General features: G+C 37.2%; 1 protein-coding gene across 1 annotated transcript in view; it reads right to left on the bottom strand.

Moving 5' to 3' along the window:
* Positions 1-3,462: 3,462 nt before the first annotated feature.
* AP3B1 (adaptor related protein complex 3 subunit beta 1) overlaps positions 3,463-14,510 on the bottom strand; it is a 153,721-nt gene continuing 142,673 nt past the window's right edge. The window contains exon 27 of the mRNA XM_084225896.1: positions 3,463-4,210. Within this exon, the coding sequence (XP_084082022.1) occupies positions 4,057-4,210 (154 nt within the window). The 3' untranslated portion in view covers positions 3,463-4,056. The remainder of the gene's footprint in view (positions 4,211-14,510) is intronic.

Below are 14,510 nucleotides of genomic sequence, written 5' to 3'. Positions count from 1 at the left end.
TGCAGGGCAGCTCAGCCACCCCAGCAGCTGTTGGGAAGGTAGCTTGGAGGGCCCAAGAGACTCCTGGAATGCATGGAGGATAACTTCCTGAGGCAGGTGACAGACAGCCCTGCCAGAGGGAATGTGGTACAGGAAGTGAGCTAACTGGGACACCAGGACTGGAGGCAGCCTGGGCTGCGGGGATCATGCACTGGTGGAGTGCAGCCCTGAAGGATAGGGGTTGGGTAAGGAGTAAAAGTTCATCTCTTGAACTTCAGGAAAGCAGACTTCCAGTCCTTTGGGAATCTAGTCAGTGGGATCCCCTGACAGAGTGCCCTCAGGGACAAGGAAGTGGAAGAGAGCTGGCAGATCTTTAAGGAACTCTTCCACAGAGCATGAGAACTGGCAATCCCCAGGAGCAGGAAATCAGACAAGGAGGGCAGGAGGCCGGTATGGCTCAGTAGGAACTTGCTGGTCAAAGTTAAGGGAAAGAAACCAGGACAGGTGACCTAGGAAGAGTTTAGAGATAAAACACAGCTGTGTAGGGAGGCTGTGAGAAAGGCCAAGGGAACAAAACTGGAACTGAACCTGGCAAGGGATACAAAGAATAATGGGAAGGGCTTCTACAGGTACATTAACCAGAAAAAGAAGGTCAAAGAAGGCGTACCTCCTCTGATAAACAGCACTGGAAAACTGGAGAACTGGTAACAACAGAAAAAGAGAAGGCTGAGGTACTTGACAACTTTTGCCTTAGTCTTCAGTGGGAAACTCTTCCCACATCTCTTGACTGGATGGATAACAGGATGAGGACAGGGAGAGCCAAGTCCTTCCCACTGTAAGAGACAGTGAGGTTTGTGACCACCTGAGGAACTGGAATGTACCCAAGGAGATGCATCCCAGAGTCTGAGGGAATTGGCTGATGTAGTTGCACGGCTGCAGGAAGGGCAGGTCCTGTCTGACCAAGCCAGTGGCTTTCTATGATGGGTTGGCTGCATCAGTGGGTAAGGGAAGGGTTACAGATACCATTTTTTCTGGACTTCAGTAAAGCCTTTGACATGGTCCCCCACAATATTCTCTCCAAATTAGAGAGAGGGATTTGATGGGTAAACTGTTAGGTGGACGAGGAATTGATTGGAAGGTCGCATTCCAGAGGGTCATGGTCAATGGCTCAGTTCCAATGGACATCAGACAGGTAGTATCCCTCAAGGTCTGCACTGGGACCAGTATGGTTTACTATCTTCATTAACCACATAGATGGAAGGGTCAAGTGCAACCTCAGCAAATTTGCAGATGACACCAAGCTGAATTCACTTGATACCATCCAGAGGGTCCTGGACAAACTCTTGAGAGGGCCCATGGGAATCTGATGAGGTTTAACAAGACCAAGTGCAAGGTGCTGCACCTGGCTCAGAGCAGCCCTGGTACCAGCACAGGCTGGGTGGGGATGCACAGATCACAGCAGCCCTGCCCAGAAGGGCTTGGGGGTGCTGCTGGCTGAGAGGCTGGACATGCCCCAGCCATGGGCATTCACAGCCCAGAGAGCCACACGTGTCCTGGGCTGCACCCAGAGCAGGGTGGGCAGCAGGGCAGGGAGGGGATTCTGCCCCTCTGCCCTGCTGAGACCCCACTGCAGTGCTGCATCAGCTCTGGGGTCCCAGCACAGCAAGGACATGGACCTGCAGGAGGGAGTCCAGAGGAGGCAACAAAGATGATCAGAAGGTTGGAGCAGAGGGAAAAGGCAGAGAGATTTGGGAAAAGAGAAGGCAAGACTATTTACAATGGCATGTAGAGACTGGACAAGGAGGAATGGGTTTAAATTGAAAAAGAGTAGGTTTACATGAGATATTAGGAAGGAAATCTTTATTGTGAGGGTGGTGAAACATAGGTTGCCCAGCATAATTGTGGATGCCCCATCCCCGCAAGTGCTCAAAGCCATGTTCAATAGGGCTCTGAACAACCTGGTCTAGTGAAATGTGTCCTGTTCCATGGCAAGTGGGTTGGAACTAGATGATCTTCAGGGTCCCCCTCCAACCCAAACCACTCTATGATCAGCCAAAGACCAGTACCAAGAGTTATTGAACCACTTGAGTGCTGAAAAATATAAATTACTACCAGAAACTCCACAACCATCCTTATGTATAAAGTACTCTGAGAAAGCAGAAAATACTCAGCAACGTGTGTGACTTACAAAGCATTAATGTGCTTTTCTTTGTTTAATACTGTGGTATGAGATGTAATTACTGTTTGTTTTCTCCTTTACAATCATAGCCAAAGCTTTTATAGTTCAGCCTTTCCTCAGGATGCATGTTTCTGTACCTTCTCCTCATGATCTTCTCACTGGATCTTAATACTGAAGATTATCTACAGAACAATCTGCAGTCTCCCTGAGACAACAGTAATTTCTACAACAATTAATTTTTCATCTGTTTGAATAGCTTTTACATCACAGTTGAAAACTAATTAAATAGCAAACTTATTGCAGGATTAGGACTGCAATATTCAGAAAATAATGTGAATGTTGATTAAGAACATGTACATTTCCCTTGAGGGTGTCAGATTCTTGTTTGTTTTTGGGTGCTAGAGCAAATTCTAGAACCACATTTCTCACAGAAGCACATGATAACTGCCTTAAAAACCTAACTTCTCTTTAGCATTTGGAGCCTCTTTTCAGTTCTACTTAATTTTTAAAAAAAATTCAGAAGAATTTAATGTGAAGCAAGACAACATTTTTGAAAAAGCAGCATTTTGTATAATTTGAAACTAGAACAGCAGTAGTTGGGCATCTAAGGACCATGCAAAGGTGCTGGTGACAGAGAAAGGCTACACTTATTCAAGTATCTTCTCTGTAGCAGAGCCATGAGTTACTTGGAAAAAACATTTTGGGAAGTGAGGAGAACCAATAAGAAATGAAAATGCTCAGCATCTTCCATCGTGCCATGCAACCAGAATGTGAAGGGAAGGTCAAAATCAGTGACCTGACAAATTCACTGAGCTGTACCAAGAAAAGCAGGTACACCAACTGGTGCAAGGCTATTGGTCTTCCCCAGCTTAGTTCAGTTGATATGGCTATGAATTTCTCTTTGCCTCAAGCCCTGGTTTAGACAAAGTTGGGAAATGTTTTAGTCTAGTTTAAAAAAGAAATTTGAAATAAAGCTGAACTATTCATTAAGCTAGATGACAGTATTTGCCACAACAGTCTAACAATCAGTATTTCATTTAGTACACGTTTGAACAATTCAATCAGTATTTTATGAACAGGCCAATTTGAAAATAGGCAGCTGCTGGCTATTTTATTAACAAAAATGTAACCATATAGCAGACAATTATCACAGGAGTACAAACACTGGCTACTTTTGCAAGAACAATTTGCTGATACGTGTATAGTGTCCCCCTCATTTGTATCTACTTCAGGTAACCAGGTATATACAATACCAGCTTGTCTGTTACCAAATTTCTAACGAAACAAGAAAGAGGGAGCCTCTGTTCATAGGCACTACTTTATTAGGATCTTAACAAAATATTTGAGAAAATGACAGTAGGTAGGAACAATGTTCTCAGTAGATGAGTTCAGGTTACAAACATTTCTAGAAAACCATTTTGCTGTACTTACTGTGTTTTCACACACCAAAATCCTCTCTGAACCATATACTTATTGTGTATGTTGCTGGAACCTATCTGCCATTTGAACTCAATTTTCAAGCAGTATAATTTCCATTGAACTTTATTACCTAGTATTTGTCCACTATGGAGGGGAGTGGAAACTGATGGGGAAGGAAGGTACTGGGGGAAGGGAAGAGAGAGGGAAGGACTAGGGGAGAAGAAATGGGAAATACACTTAAAAGCGCAGATAACTGACAGTAAAATATATGTTCTTTGGTTAGCAAGCAGAAAAAAAGGAAAGGACTTGCATACATGATAGATACGCACTAGCATTCTAAAGCAGAAGACAAGAATGTCAAGAGTGTATTCTTTCCCCACTGCCAGATGGAAGGGCTATTATTATAAATGAAAGGCAGCAGTAGTGGATGCCAGGCACTTTTGTTGTGTGCCAGATTCTGAAGTCCAGATGTAAGCAGGTTACCCCTGGGACAGGACAGGCTTCAGCTCCCGCAGCAGAACAGAACCAATCACAGTTTTCTCAGTGTTTATGATGAGCTGTGCTGTAGAGCTCTCCTTCAGCTCCACTGTGACTAGCATCAGTGACTCACTGTGCACAGTCTTAGCTGCAAACCTGGAGAGAAAAGGAAAAAGAAAAAGAAAAGAGAAAAATCACTGAGGCTCTTAAGGTCAAAGATTGTTAATGTTTCTTTCTGCAAGAGTTAAATGAGCTCAAAAAAAAAAACCTTCTAAATTCATTAATGCATTTCAGGGGATAAACCATAAAACCTCCCATAAATTCTTCAAACACAATTTATGCAAATATTTTTGCATTTTATAAAGGCAGAGAAGTATAATGCAAAATTTTGTATTTAGTAGTACAAACTAAATATTATTTAAATAATTTTTAATGTAAATATTGATTCTTCAGTTCATCTACAATATTCATACACAGTGACAACCTGACTACAGCCGTATAGAATTTTCCAAGGATTTTCATTAGTTGGTGCCCCAAAGACAGTAGAAAGCATACAAAAAGCCAAACCGTTGTGCTTACTGAAATATGTCTCCTCCTCCTGTAATCCCAGAAATTAATTCAAACTAAAACCAGTCAAAATTACAATGAAGCAATCAGTTTGAAATGACAGTAGCAGCAAGACAGAGTTATTCTGTGAATTTATCTCCAGAACCATAAAAATGTGCCCAATATTTTAAAACATTTTATAATTATTAAAAATCCTACAAAGGAAATAAGAAAAACTACCAACCAATGAGACAGACAAAAGTTAGGACTAATGCACCATTACTAAATTCCAAGACATGAAGAACCCACTAATTACATGGAATTAAAAGCAAAACTAGCCTTTTAAGCACCACAATTGACTGAAAAGCCATTTTAGGCACAATGAACTTCTGTCAATCCTGTTAATTCATTCTGTGTGCAGAGCCAGGCCCAAGAGACAGGAAGCAAGAGGATGGCAACAGCGTCCATCTTTCCATCTTCCACAAGGAGCACAACACGCTCTCCCCCCTTCTTGGTTACTTCTCAACAACAAAGTTGCTGCACATGGGCTTTTGAAAACACTAACAAGTGTAGAGCAGGTCTGTGACCCCGTCTGACCCCACTTTGCAGGGCCAATCTCCCCTCCTCTTTCTGAATGACACGTGTCTGAATCAGAGCCATCTGCCTCAATTTGCGCAACATCTTCAGTCACAATAGGACCCAGTTAGCCCTGACAACAGCTCACAATACAGAAAAATCAAACTGCTGCGCTGACAGCACGCTGTGGGCTATTCAAGAGCAAACCAACTGGTCAGTGTCTCCCGTCTGACAATCAGCATGGGCCTTGCAAAGCGCCTACCCAAGCCCTTGGGGATCTCTTTAATTACCATCAACATAAAAGAGGGAGTTTATCAGGAGATACTCAAAAAACTTCACTCCAGACTTAATTAAAATATTAGCCACTTAAGCAGGAAGCAGGTTCTTTTTAAACGAGAAATAATTTCTGTCTTTTTTTTTTCTTTTTAAACTAAGCATATCAAAATCTCATAACACATTATACTAATTAAGGAAACATGGGGCACTTTTCTAATGTCACCCATCACAGGTCAATCTATTTCTTTTGTCTGGATTACAGATACATTCAAAGACCTCTCTTTTTAATAGAAGGTTATAAAACAATATTACTAGTACAAAAATTACCTACTTAGCTAGTTATACCAATGATTTCATCTATTTATGCTGCAAGGTAGAAGATGACTATTTCTCTTGTTGACTTCGACAGGGGGATAATTATAGAAACAATAGTCTTATTAGTCACTTTATTTACTTAACAGTTGTGTCTTGGGACGACACAGAAGCAGATTATCTCTGAGTACGCACATAAATAGGTTGCTAGTTGGCACTCCTGCTGTGCTTCATAGCCCCGAGGCTTGATTTTACCCTCTTTTATCAAAAGCTGAAAGTGATACCAAGTCAGCGTTCCGGGAAAGCCAAGGTGGTCCAAAGCATGGGAGATGAGTTTTGTGCTGATACTTTTACATGTGAATTTGCAAAATCACTTAGGGGATCAATAGTACTTTTCCATAGCCCTGAACAAACCACACAAAATCAATAAAATGTGAGTTTGCATGTGGTTTGCAAGATGCAACGGGCCTGATGCTCAGGTAATTTTACACAAAGTGTTAATACACATAACTAGCAGCAGCTGATCAGCTTCTATCCATGGTCCCCGATATGGCGTCTAGAATTGCTCGGTGAAGGAAGAATTGGACCGCAACAGGAAGACTTATTTCAGCATTAAAAATGCATGTATAGAAGAGGGTTCACTGCCCAGTGGGTTTACTGCTGCTTTTGAACTTTGGAAACCAAAATTTGTTCCTTACAATAGGGAATATAATCTAGTTTCTAAGGAGAGGTATATATACACTTGTATAATCTGTAAGACTGAATAAAGTTGTAACAGGATGGAACAATTGGCACTGGCAGTAAAACCAGTTTGTCAGTTATTTAGATGTTTTAAATACACTGTCATTGAAGGATTTAGCCAATAGCTGTTTTTTCAACTAAATACATGCTGCTTCATTTATATACTAACTCTTACCATAAACCCTCAAGAATTTTCCAAAAGATGTGTTGTGCTCAACTAAATACCTAGGGAAGCATAGAAAGGCATGAAAAAATCTCTCAGCAGCAAAAAATTAATCACTAATAACATGTGTTCACTCTCAGTGAGAAACTTTCATTTTCTCCATGAGGTCAGTAACAATTTTTCACATTTTAGGTTATTATTTGAATTCAAAACAAACAAAAATCCCCAAACAAAACTAAACCAAAAAAGACAATAAACCAACAAGAAATTTCTGGCTTTAATAAGTCTTGAAGTCTGCACTGTGATACATTTAAATCTAGAATGTACATTGACTGATTGTAGGTCCAAAAGAATAAATTTGTCCTGTGGACAACTCTAAACATAAGACACGTATTATGAGCCTGGTTCTGTTGCAACAAAGGATCTACCCATAAATATAAAAAAATCCCAAACAAACAACAAAAACAAACCCAAAAAACAAAGCAAATGAGAATACATCTGGAAAACAAATCCAAATATTTACTAATGGCTTCAAGATGGCCGTTTCTGCTATGATGCAGTATTTAATTCTGTGATAATATTGATTCTAAGTCTGATTTTACATCATTAAAATATTCAGGAACATTTGCAGCTGTTAATATTTTTCCCATTTAAAAAAATCAAGACAATTGGAACAAAACAATGTGAGAAATATTTGCATATTCTGAACAATTTATTTTTTTAGAAAGAACATTAAATATTCTGAGCATATGTGACATGCAAAAAAAGAGAAGGAGCTAATAAATTATTTTTATATAAATGTAGTACCAATTTTTTTTTTTTAGAGAGAACATTAAATATTCTCAGCATATGTGCCATGCAAAAAAGAGAAGGAGTCAGTACATTATTTTTATATAAATATAGTACTTATCAGTGGATAAAGAAATATACATTAAGAAACAAATTCAGCGCCAATAAAGTACTATATATTTTTAGAAAATAACTTGGTCTTTCAGGAGTCAAAAATAAAGCATACAGTCTCACTGACTTCCAATGAAAATAAAATTTGTTCATGATAACCATATAGAAAAATTTGATATATAGTTGATATAAAGAGAAAGCACAGAGTGTCAGATACTACAATGTGACAGCATTTGCCAAACACTGACTTTGCAATGATGACTAGTCTGAATACAGACTGGGAGTAATTTTCTCTTTTTTTGTAGACAAAATATAGCTACTATAAGGAGATGCATTTTTTGGGGGAAAGGTTCTGAAAATTTCAGTGGCAGTGAATATACAGCAGCAGACTAACTCACTTAAAATCTGCTCTTTAAAATTCAACATTTGAGAAAGTAAATTTACACCTGAACACTCACTATCGGAGTATAAATAAGTGCAAATCAGGATATTTACAGCAGAGCCAGGTTCATTATGCATAATTCAACAGCATTAAAACACACTCTCCTGTCCAGTGCTTTTCTTCCTCTTTGACTTCTCTATTCAAGCTAAATTTTCTTCTTTTTCTGTTCTACTGCTTACCACAAAGAGTGACAATGGCCCATGGAGGTTAAAACTTTTTTTTCCTCTGCCCTTTCTTTAAATCTTGTACATGAAGCCTTCAATTACTGTCTGCTGAAGCAGACAGAATCCTATTAGTAAGGAAGACAATCAGAAGATGCAATGCCCTGCCCTAGCTGTAGAAAAATAATTAGTCGAAAGCTGACAAATGTGTAATCAAGTTATGCAATGAATATATTCAAAGGGGAAAAAATACTGCTGTGAATTAGTCTTCAAGTTGTAAATATAAGAATGAATAACTACAAAGGAGCTTCCAGCAAGTCCAGAGATACTTACACTTATAGTTTCAGTACTCCGAATCTTTGTATTGCTCTGCTATGCACAGATTTCACCTTATAAATAACAACTCATCTAAAAATTGGCTACTTATATTTATTTGTATTAAAAAAATTTACTTGTATTCATTCTCTGAGTAAGCCTTAGAAGATGAAAAGGAAGTATTTAGGTATTAGTTCTGACCTGGGGATAGAGAGAGCTTAATACTAAAACTGTAAACACAAATATACCCACAAAAAGAAGGAACTTAATCTGGTGATTTTAACATTGGTTACTACTAATAAAATTTGATTGCTATTTATCTTAAAAATCATATTATGATAATGTGACTTTCTTTTTCCCTGCATATTTAATGCAATTTTAACCTATCTCTTAACAAATTGTTTAAAATTCATTAAAATAATGTAATTATTTTCCAACATTATCTAATTTTCCAGGGGGTATAAAATAACAAAATTGTAAAATAAATTGCAGTCAAATGTACATATTTTTACCATGTTTATTTGTATTGCCAAAATAGATTTAAAGTCTGTTCTCAGTTTCCAGTAAGCAGCTGCACTGTACTTCTAACATAAATGCAGAAATGCAAGTGAGTAGTCTGAACTTACTGTCCAATATATAGCACTACTCCACATGTACAAGAAGACGATACATGAACTTTTTATTGTCTTCCAAATTTATTAGTTTAAAAATTTCAGCATTTTTATATGTAGGTATTTATCTCCTCCCTTAAATTTCAATGAGCTAAGAGCTTGAATCAAAATATTTGGTCCTTCCACCTTGAAAATGCTAATTGTAATACTCAATCTATTTTGTTTTTTCATATACTTCCCTCTTTATTTTTTTTTTCCTATAGAATTGGACATTTAATATGGTACATGCTTGAGAACTATACTCAGTCTATTTTTAAAACAGGCTATAAATTTTAATTTGCAGGAAAACTATTTCATTTCAAGAAAGCTGATAATTTTATTGAAAGATATTAAAATATTAAATATTAAATACTCAGAGATCTTTACAAAGACAGTCTTCTGCTCAGTTAGTTCTTAAAGTGTTAAGCATTTTCTGTTTAAATAACTGGCTCAAAGAGCTCCTGTTTGTTTTTCAAAGAAAATGCTGCACATATTTATCAGTTTATACCATTCAGATACAAAAGCAGTGCTGTCCTCTAGTGGAGAGCAAATAAGCCAAGCTAGAACAATCTGTTGTGATCAACAGCATATCTAAAATGACTCACTCGTATACTTTTAATGTTAAGACCAAATTTAATTTCCTAAAGTAATTAAAAAATTTTGCAATTTGCATATAAGCTCCTTAATACAATAATATATCTACAGTGCTAAGGGCATTAAAATGATTCTGTGTGAAGGCATTCTCTTGATCAAGTATTTTACACCAGTTATTTAAAATCTTGATATGATGATAACACATGAAAACAGTATTAGAATACACAGGGCCCTTTTGTTAGCAGAGAGAAAATTTCAAGGTTTTGGAACATTAGGATTTGATTAAGGATTTGATTATGCTTGATTAAGGAATAATGGTAATAGGAAGAGTAATATGAGGAACTACAGAACGAGTACTTTCATACTTATAAAATTAAGTTTTGTTTCCCTTTATTAATAAAAAAATTAACCTAGGAATAGTTACTAAGCAGAAAGACTTCTAGTCCTGCCTGTTTAAAGAAATATAAATGGTTAGCCTAGTTGGGATTTTTTTTTTTTAAATAAAGAAAACAAAACCAACCCCCCCCCCCCCCCCCCCAAAACAGAAAGCAGGAATTACTTCCATCTTAAAGCAAGACAACATTCAGAGTTTACAAGTCCTGCTTAAAATAAAGGGTGAAATAACTGTGGACATGGAAATATTGTTCTATTTAAAATTCTCTCTCCTACAGGTACAGACTACCAGAGAAGCTGTTTTGCCTAGGTTATTTAGCTCTCTAATTAATTCCTACTTGAGAGATTAGGAAGCAAAATCAAAGCTGCATGCCTGTTACAAGTTTATTTACACAGCTACCCACTGAAGCTTTCTAGAAGAGCAGAACAGGATGACTGAGCCCCACAGCTAAGGAACTACAGAAGCAAAACAGTCTTAGGTAACTGCATCAAAGGAGCTACTTTGCAGGAGCAAAGGTTGATTTCACTTCCTTGGAGCTCTCCAACAGGCTAACTGCTTAGTAAGAAATCTTAGAATGGCTTGCACACAGAACAGAAAAGGCCTTTAAAAAAGTCTTTGTAGATTTATAGACCTGTTTATCAGCTACTGACAAGATATACTCTGATTCAAGTGTATAACTATAAAGAATTTCTATTTCTCAGGAATTTATACATGGTGTTTATCCTCAATAGAGGGGTACTTTCCTTTCCAGCTGGAAGCAGTTGTGGTTGTTAGTTATGTTAAGTGATGAGGTCTGATTACTAACTTTCTGCCTTAGAATTCTTCCAAATTTAGTCCAAATTGGAAGATGACATACACAGAAAAATTTTCCAGGTCACCCCATTAGATGGAGTTTGGTTCAATACTAATGTACCTACACAAACATGCCATGGCATACCTTTTCTCCCCACTTTAAGTGCTGCTGGATTAAAAAGGTGCGGGGAGGATAACTGATTACTAACCACGACATTCTCTGATAATCAAAATTGTCTGTAAACAAAACCCTCTTTCCTTTGAGAATCAGTCTGCCAATATACTATAAATGGGACATGACAGGTCGCAAAATGATAAAAAGGGGTGAATAGAACCAGACTGTCAAGCTGATGCATGGGGTAAGAAATAAAGCCTAGTGAAAAACAGTCTGGATCTCTGTATTCCCTGGATTTTGAACATTTTATGCAAATTTCTACATTTGGTGTTGTTGTTTTCATATTATTCAGAGTATGAATTCTCACCAATTGCAGCATGTCTACTGTCATAATAAACTACTTACATAGTATGTTTCTGATTTTGCTAAAGGTAGCAATACAAGCCTCCACAAGACAGCTAGATAGTATTTTACATCTTGTTCAATAATTGCTTATTCAAGAAATCAGACAGTTAAGGGTACACTAAGCCATGTCATACTATGTGCAACAAGCTCTGAATAAACTACCATATCTACATGGTTCAGTAAAGGGCCCTTAAAAATGTAGGTCTCAGAACTGCACAGTCACTGTACACACTGCAATGCTTGAGCTAGGTTAGACCTGTCCCAGCAATGAGAAAAAGTGCTGTTTCATGCTTCTTTGTTTAAAATTTAGCTTGCTTGCTGCTAATTCAGATGTCCACTATGACACCACACTAAGAGATGAGAATCTTCCTTCTGCAAGTCCTGGTCTAGAAAGAAGAGATGGCTGTTATCATCACCCCTTTTTGTGACTGTAATGGAGAAAGACACTAAAATCCCTATCTTAAAATGTGAAATGGCTGTTCTGAAGCACTTTAGAGCATTTTTGTTGAAAGAGATTCGACTTTCTCCAAAACCTCAGATTGTCCCATATTGGGTTGTTGAAATTATAGAATTGACCATGTAAATTTGAGGACTGAAATTAATGCTGTTGTGTGTCTCAGAGGGCAAGTCAATGGTTACAGCCATCCTGATGAACTGTAGAACAGAGATATGTATATGACACCATGCTCACTTTCTAATCCTGCTACTTCCTGTTTGCAATTGAGGATTCCTTCCAGGATACAACAGCAGCAATAAACTAGTGCAGTGGGCTATTAAATAAGTTGAGGTTGACAACTTCGCACCCTACTAGCTTCAGAATTTTATCTCACTGACTGATTGGGCAATGCACAGGTGGCCTTCAAGAATGAAAACAATGGAAAAGATGATCTATCTTGCACCACTTTTAGAGTCACAGTCATTGAAATAAGTAATATTCTGTAGTATGATACATCCCATTTAGGAAATGCTTTGGGAAGTAGAAGGTAGAGAGGTAGGTAGTTGAAGATGGCCTGATTCTCCATCCCATTGCACATAATACTCTGACGTCAATGGAAGCACACAAGTATAAAACAAAATGAGAGTGAAGAAGTAAATCCAGCTTGTGATCTTTGCTCTGAACAGATTTTTCTGCTATATGCTGCTGCCAACACTTTAAAAATTTTGCACCATATTTTTGTAGGTAGTGTGAAAAAACGCCTTCTATGTGTATTTCCATTACTTTTTTTCCAAAGCCAGTTTAGCCTGAAACACCTCTCCTTCATGAGTAGGGTCTTATGTAATAGTAGACAATATTTTGACACTTTCTAGAGGATTATGAGAGCATTCAAGTCTTTATAAGATTCAAGTCTGCAACTAGTCTTTTCATTCTATCACCATCTGTTATCTTTTGTTATAACCAAAGTGAAGCAGATGATGACTACCTATACTTATAGGACATGAAAATGAATAAAGGAGGAAGAGAGGAACTTTTAGAATACTCATCTGAGAAGAATAAGCAACATGTTGAAAAGTAACACTACCATGGAGTAGTGTTTCTGAGTAGATCAGGCCTGTGTCAGTTAAATAGAATATGACTGAAAATCTTGAAAAATGCCTTCATCTCATCATATTTTGAAATTGAACAGCCTGGATTTCTTTGTTGTTGTTGTTGTATCTAAAGCAATGAATGTTACTGCCCAAGTAGAGACCAGGAGCTCAAGTGATGTTCCAAAGAAGAATCAACTTTGAGGGAATAAATGTCCTCCATTATGTACCCTCTTATCTTGAAGACAGAACAATTCCTAATAGGCTTTCCCCACTGATAACAAACAAGAGACATACTTCAACTGAAAAGTACTTGTTCCCTAAAGGTAGTTATTCAGAGTGATTTAATTCCCTGCAGGAACAAATACTTTTCTTTCAGTGTCTTTGTCTTCACATATTCAAATGGTTCCCTCAGTTGTGGTCTGAATCAAAAGACAGAAGCTTGGTGCCTCAGCTGACTCTTTAAAATCACTTTATCAACATCAAGTAACAGTTCTTAGAACATTAAAAGAGCTATGGATATTCCAACAATTACGCTAATCAGTCTTGTGAAAAAATATTTTAAGAAAGAAAAAGTTTTAATATTTAAGAAAACACATTTCCAATTCAAGAAAATCTCTCTTTTGAAATGCATTTCACATTCTTGCTTATAGAAGAAGCTTTTAAAAATTGAAATAATGTTTCCACTTATTAGCAAAAGCAAGAAAGAGCAATACATAAAATAGCTAAATCCTATTAAGAACATACAAATGCATTGCATGCTGTCCTACAAGGCCCTGTAATCTAAACCCTTGAATAAACTCCACTGAAGATCAGGTAATTACTCTAAAGGAAGCAATATAGTACAGTAAATTTATTTTTCAAATAATAAATATTAACCTGCACCTTTGTCTGCTGATATCTATGTCTATATCTATAGGCTACCGAGTTAAAAATTTTTGCAACTATCACTTCAAATAAAACTGTCAGAAAAGACAGTTTAAAGCAGAATCAACTATGTCACCTGGCATATTGTTCTACATTCATTTAAAAGTTAAATTATTACACTGTAACTAAGTACACAAATTTAGTAGCCACATGGTAAAGAGAGAAAAGAAATGCATGTAAGAAAGTGTTGCTACATTGTGACACGCTTAGATATATAGCTGATGTATTTGAAATTTGCTTTCACTTATTTCATTTTTCTTTGGTGACTGTATGCTATTCTGGCAATATTTATTTCAAGTATTTACTTTTGAATCTTCATTATATTTGCTCTAAGTGTTTTTACTTGGTGCAAAAATAAAATCCTAATAGGGTTATTAATTTAAGGACCAGTAATTGGATTCCACCAGCATGACAACATCTTCAGCATGAATGTGAATATGTTTAGACTGAAAGAAACCATGAAACACACCTGTTCATGTCCATTAGATACTCTTGCACTTGTATTAAACTGTACAATTTCATTTTGAATGAGTATATTGCATTACCAGGCAATACAATTTTTTTGGCATTAGCCATCATTAAGCAGTAATACTCAAGTTAGGGATGACCAACTAATAGGCTAA

Source organism: Fringilla coelebs, assembly GCF_963513975.1.
Source record: "Fringilla coelebs genome assembly, chromosome: Z".
Lineage (NCBI taxonomy): Eukaryota > Metazoa > Chordata > Aves > Passeriformes > Fringillidae > Fringilla > Fringilla coelebs.
Note: the sequence above shows the minus strand (reverse complement) of the source record. Positions and strands in the feature narration are given on the sequence as shown.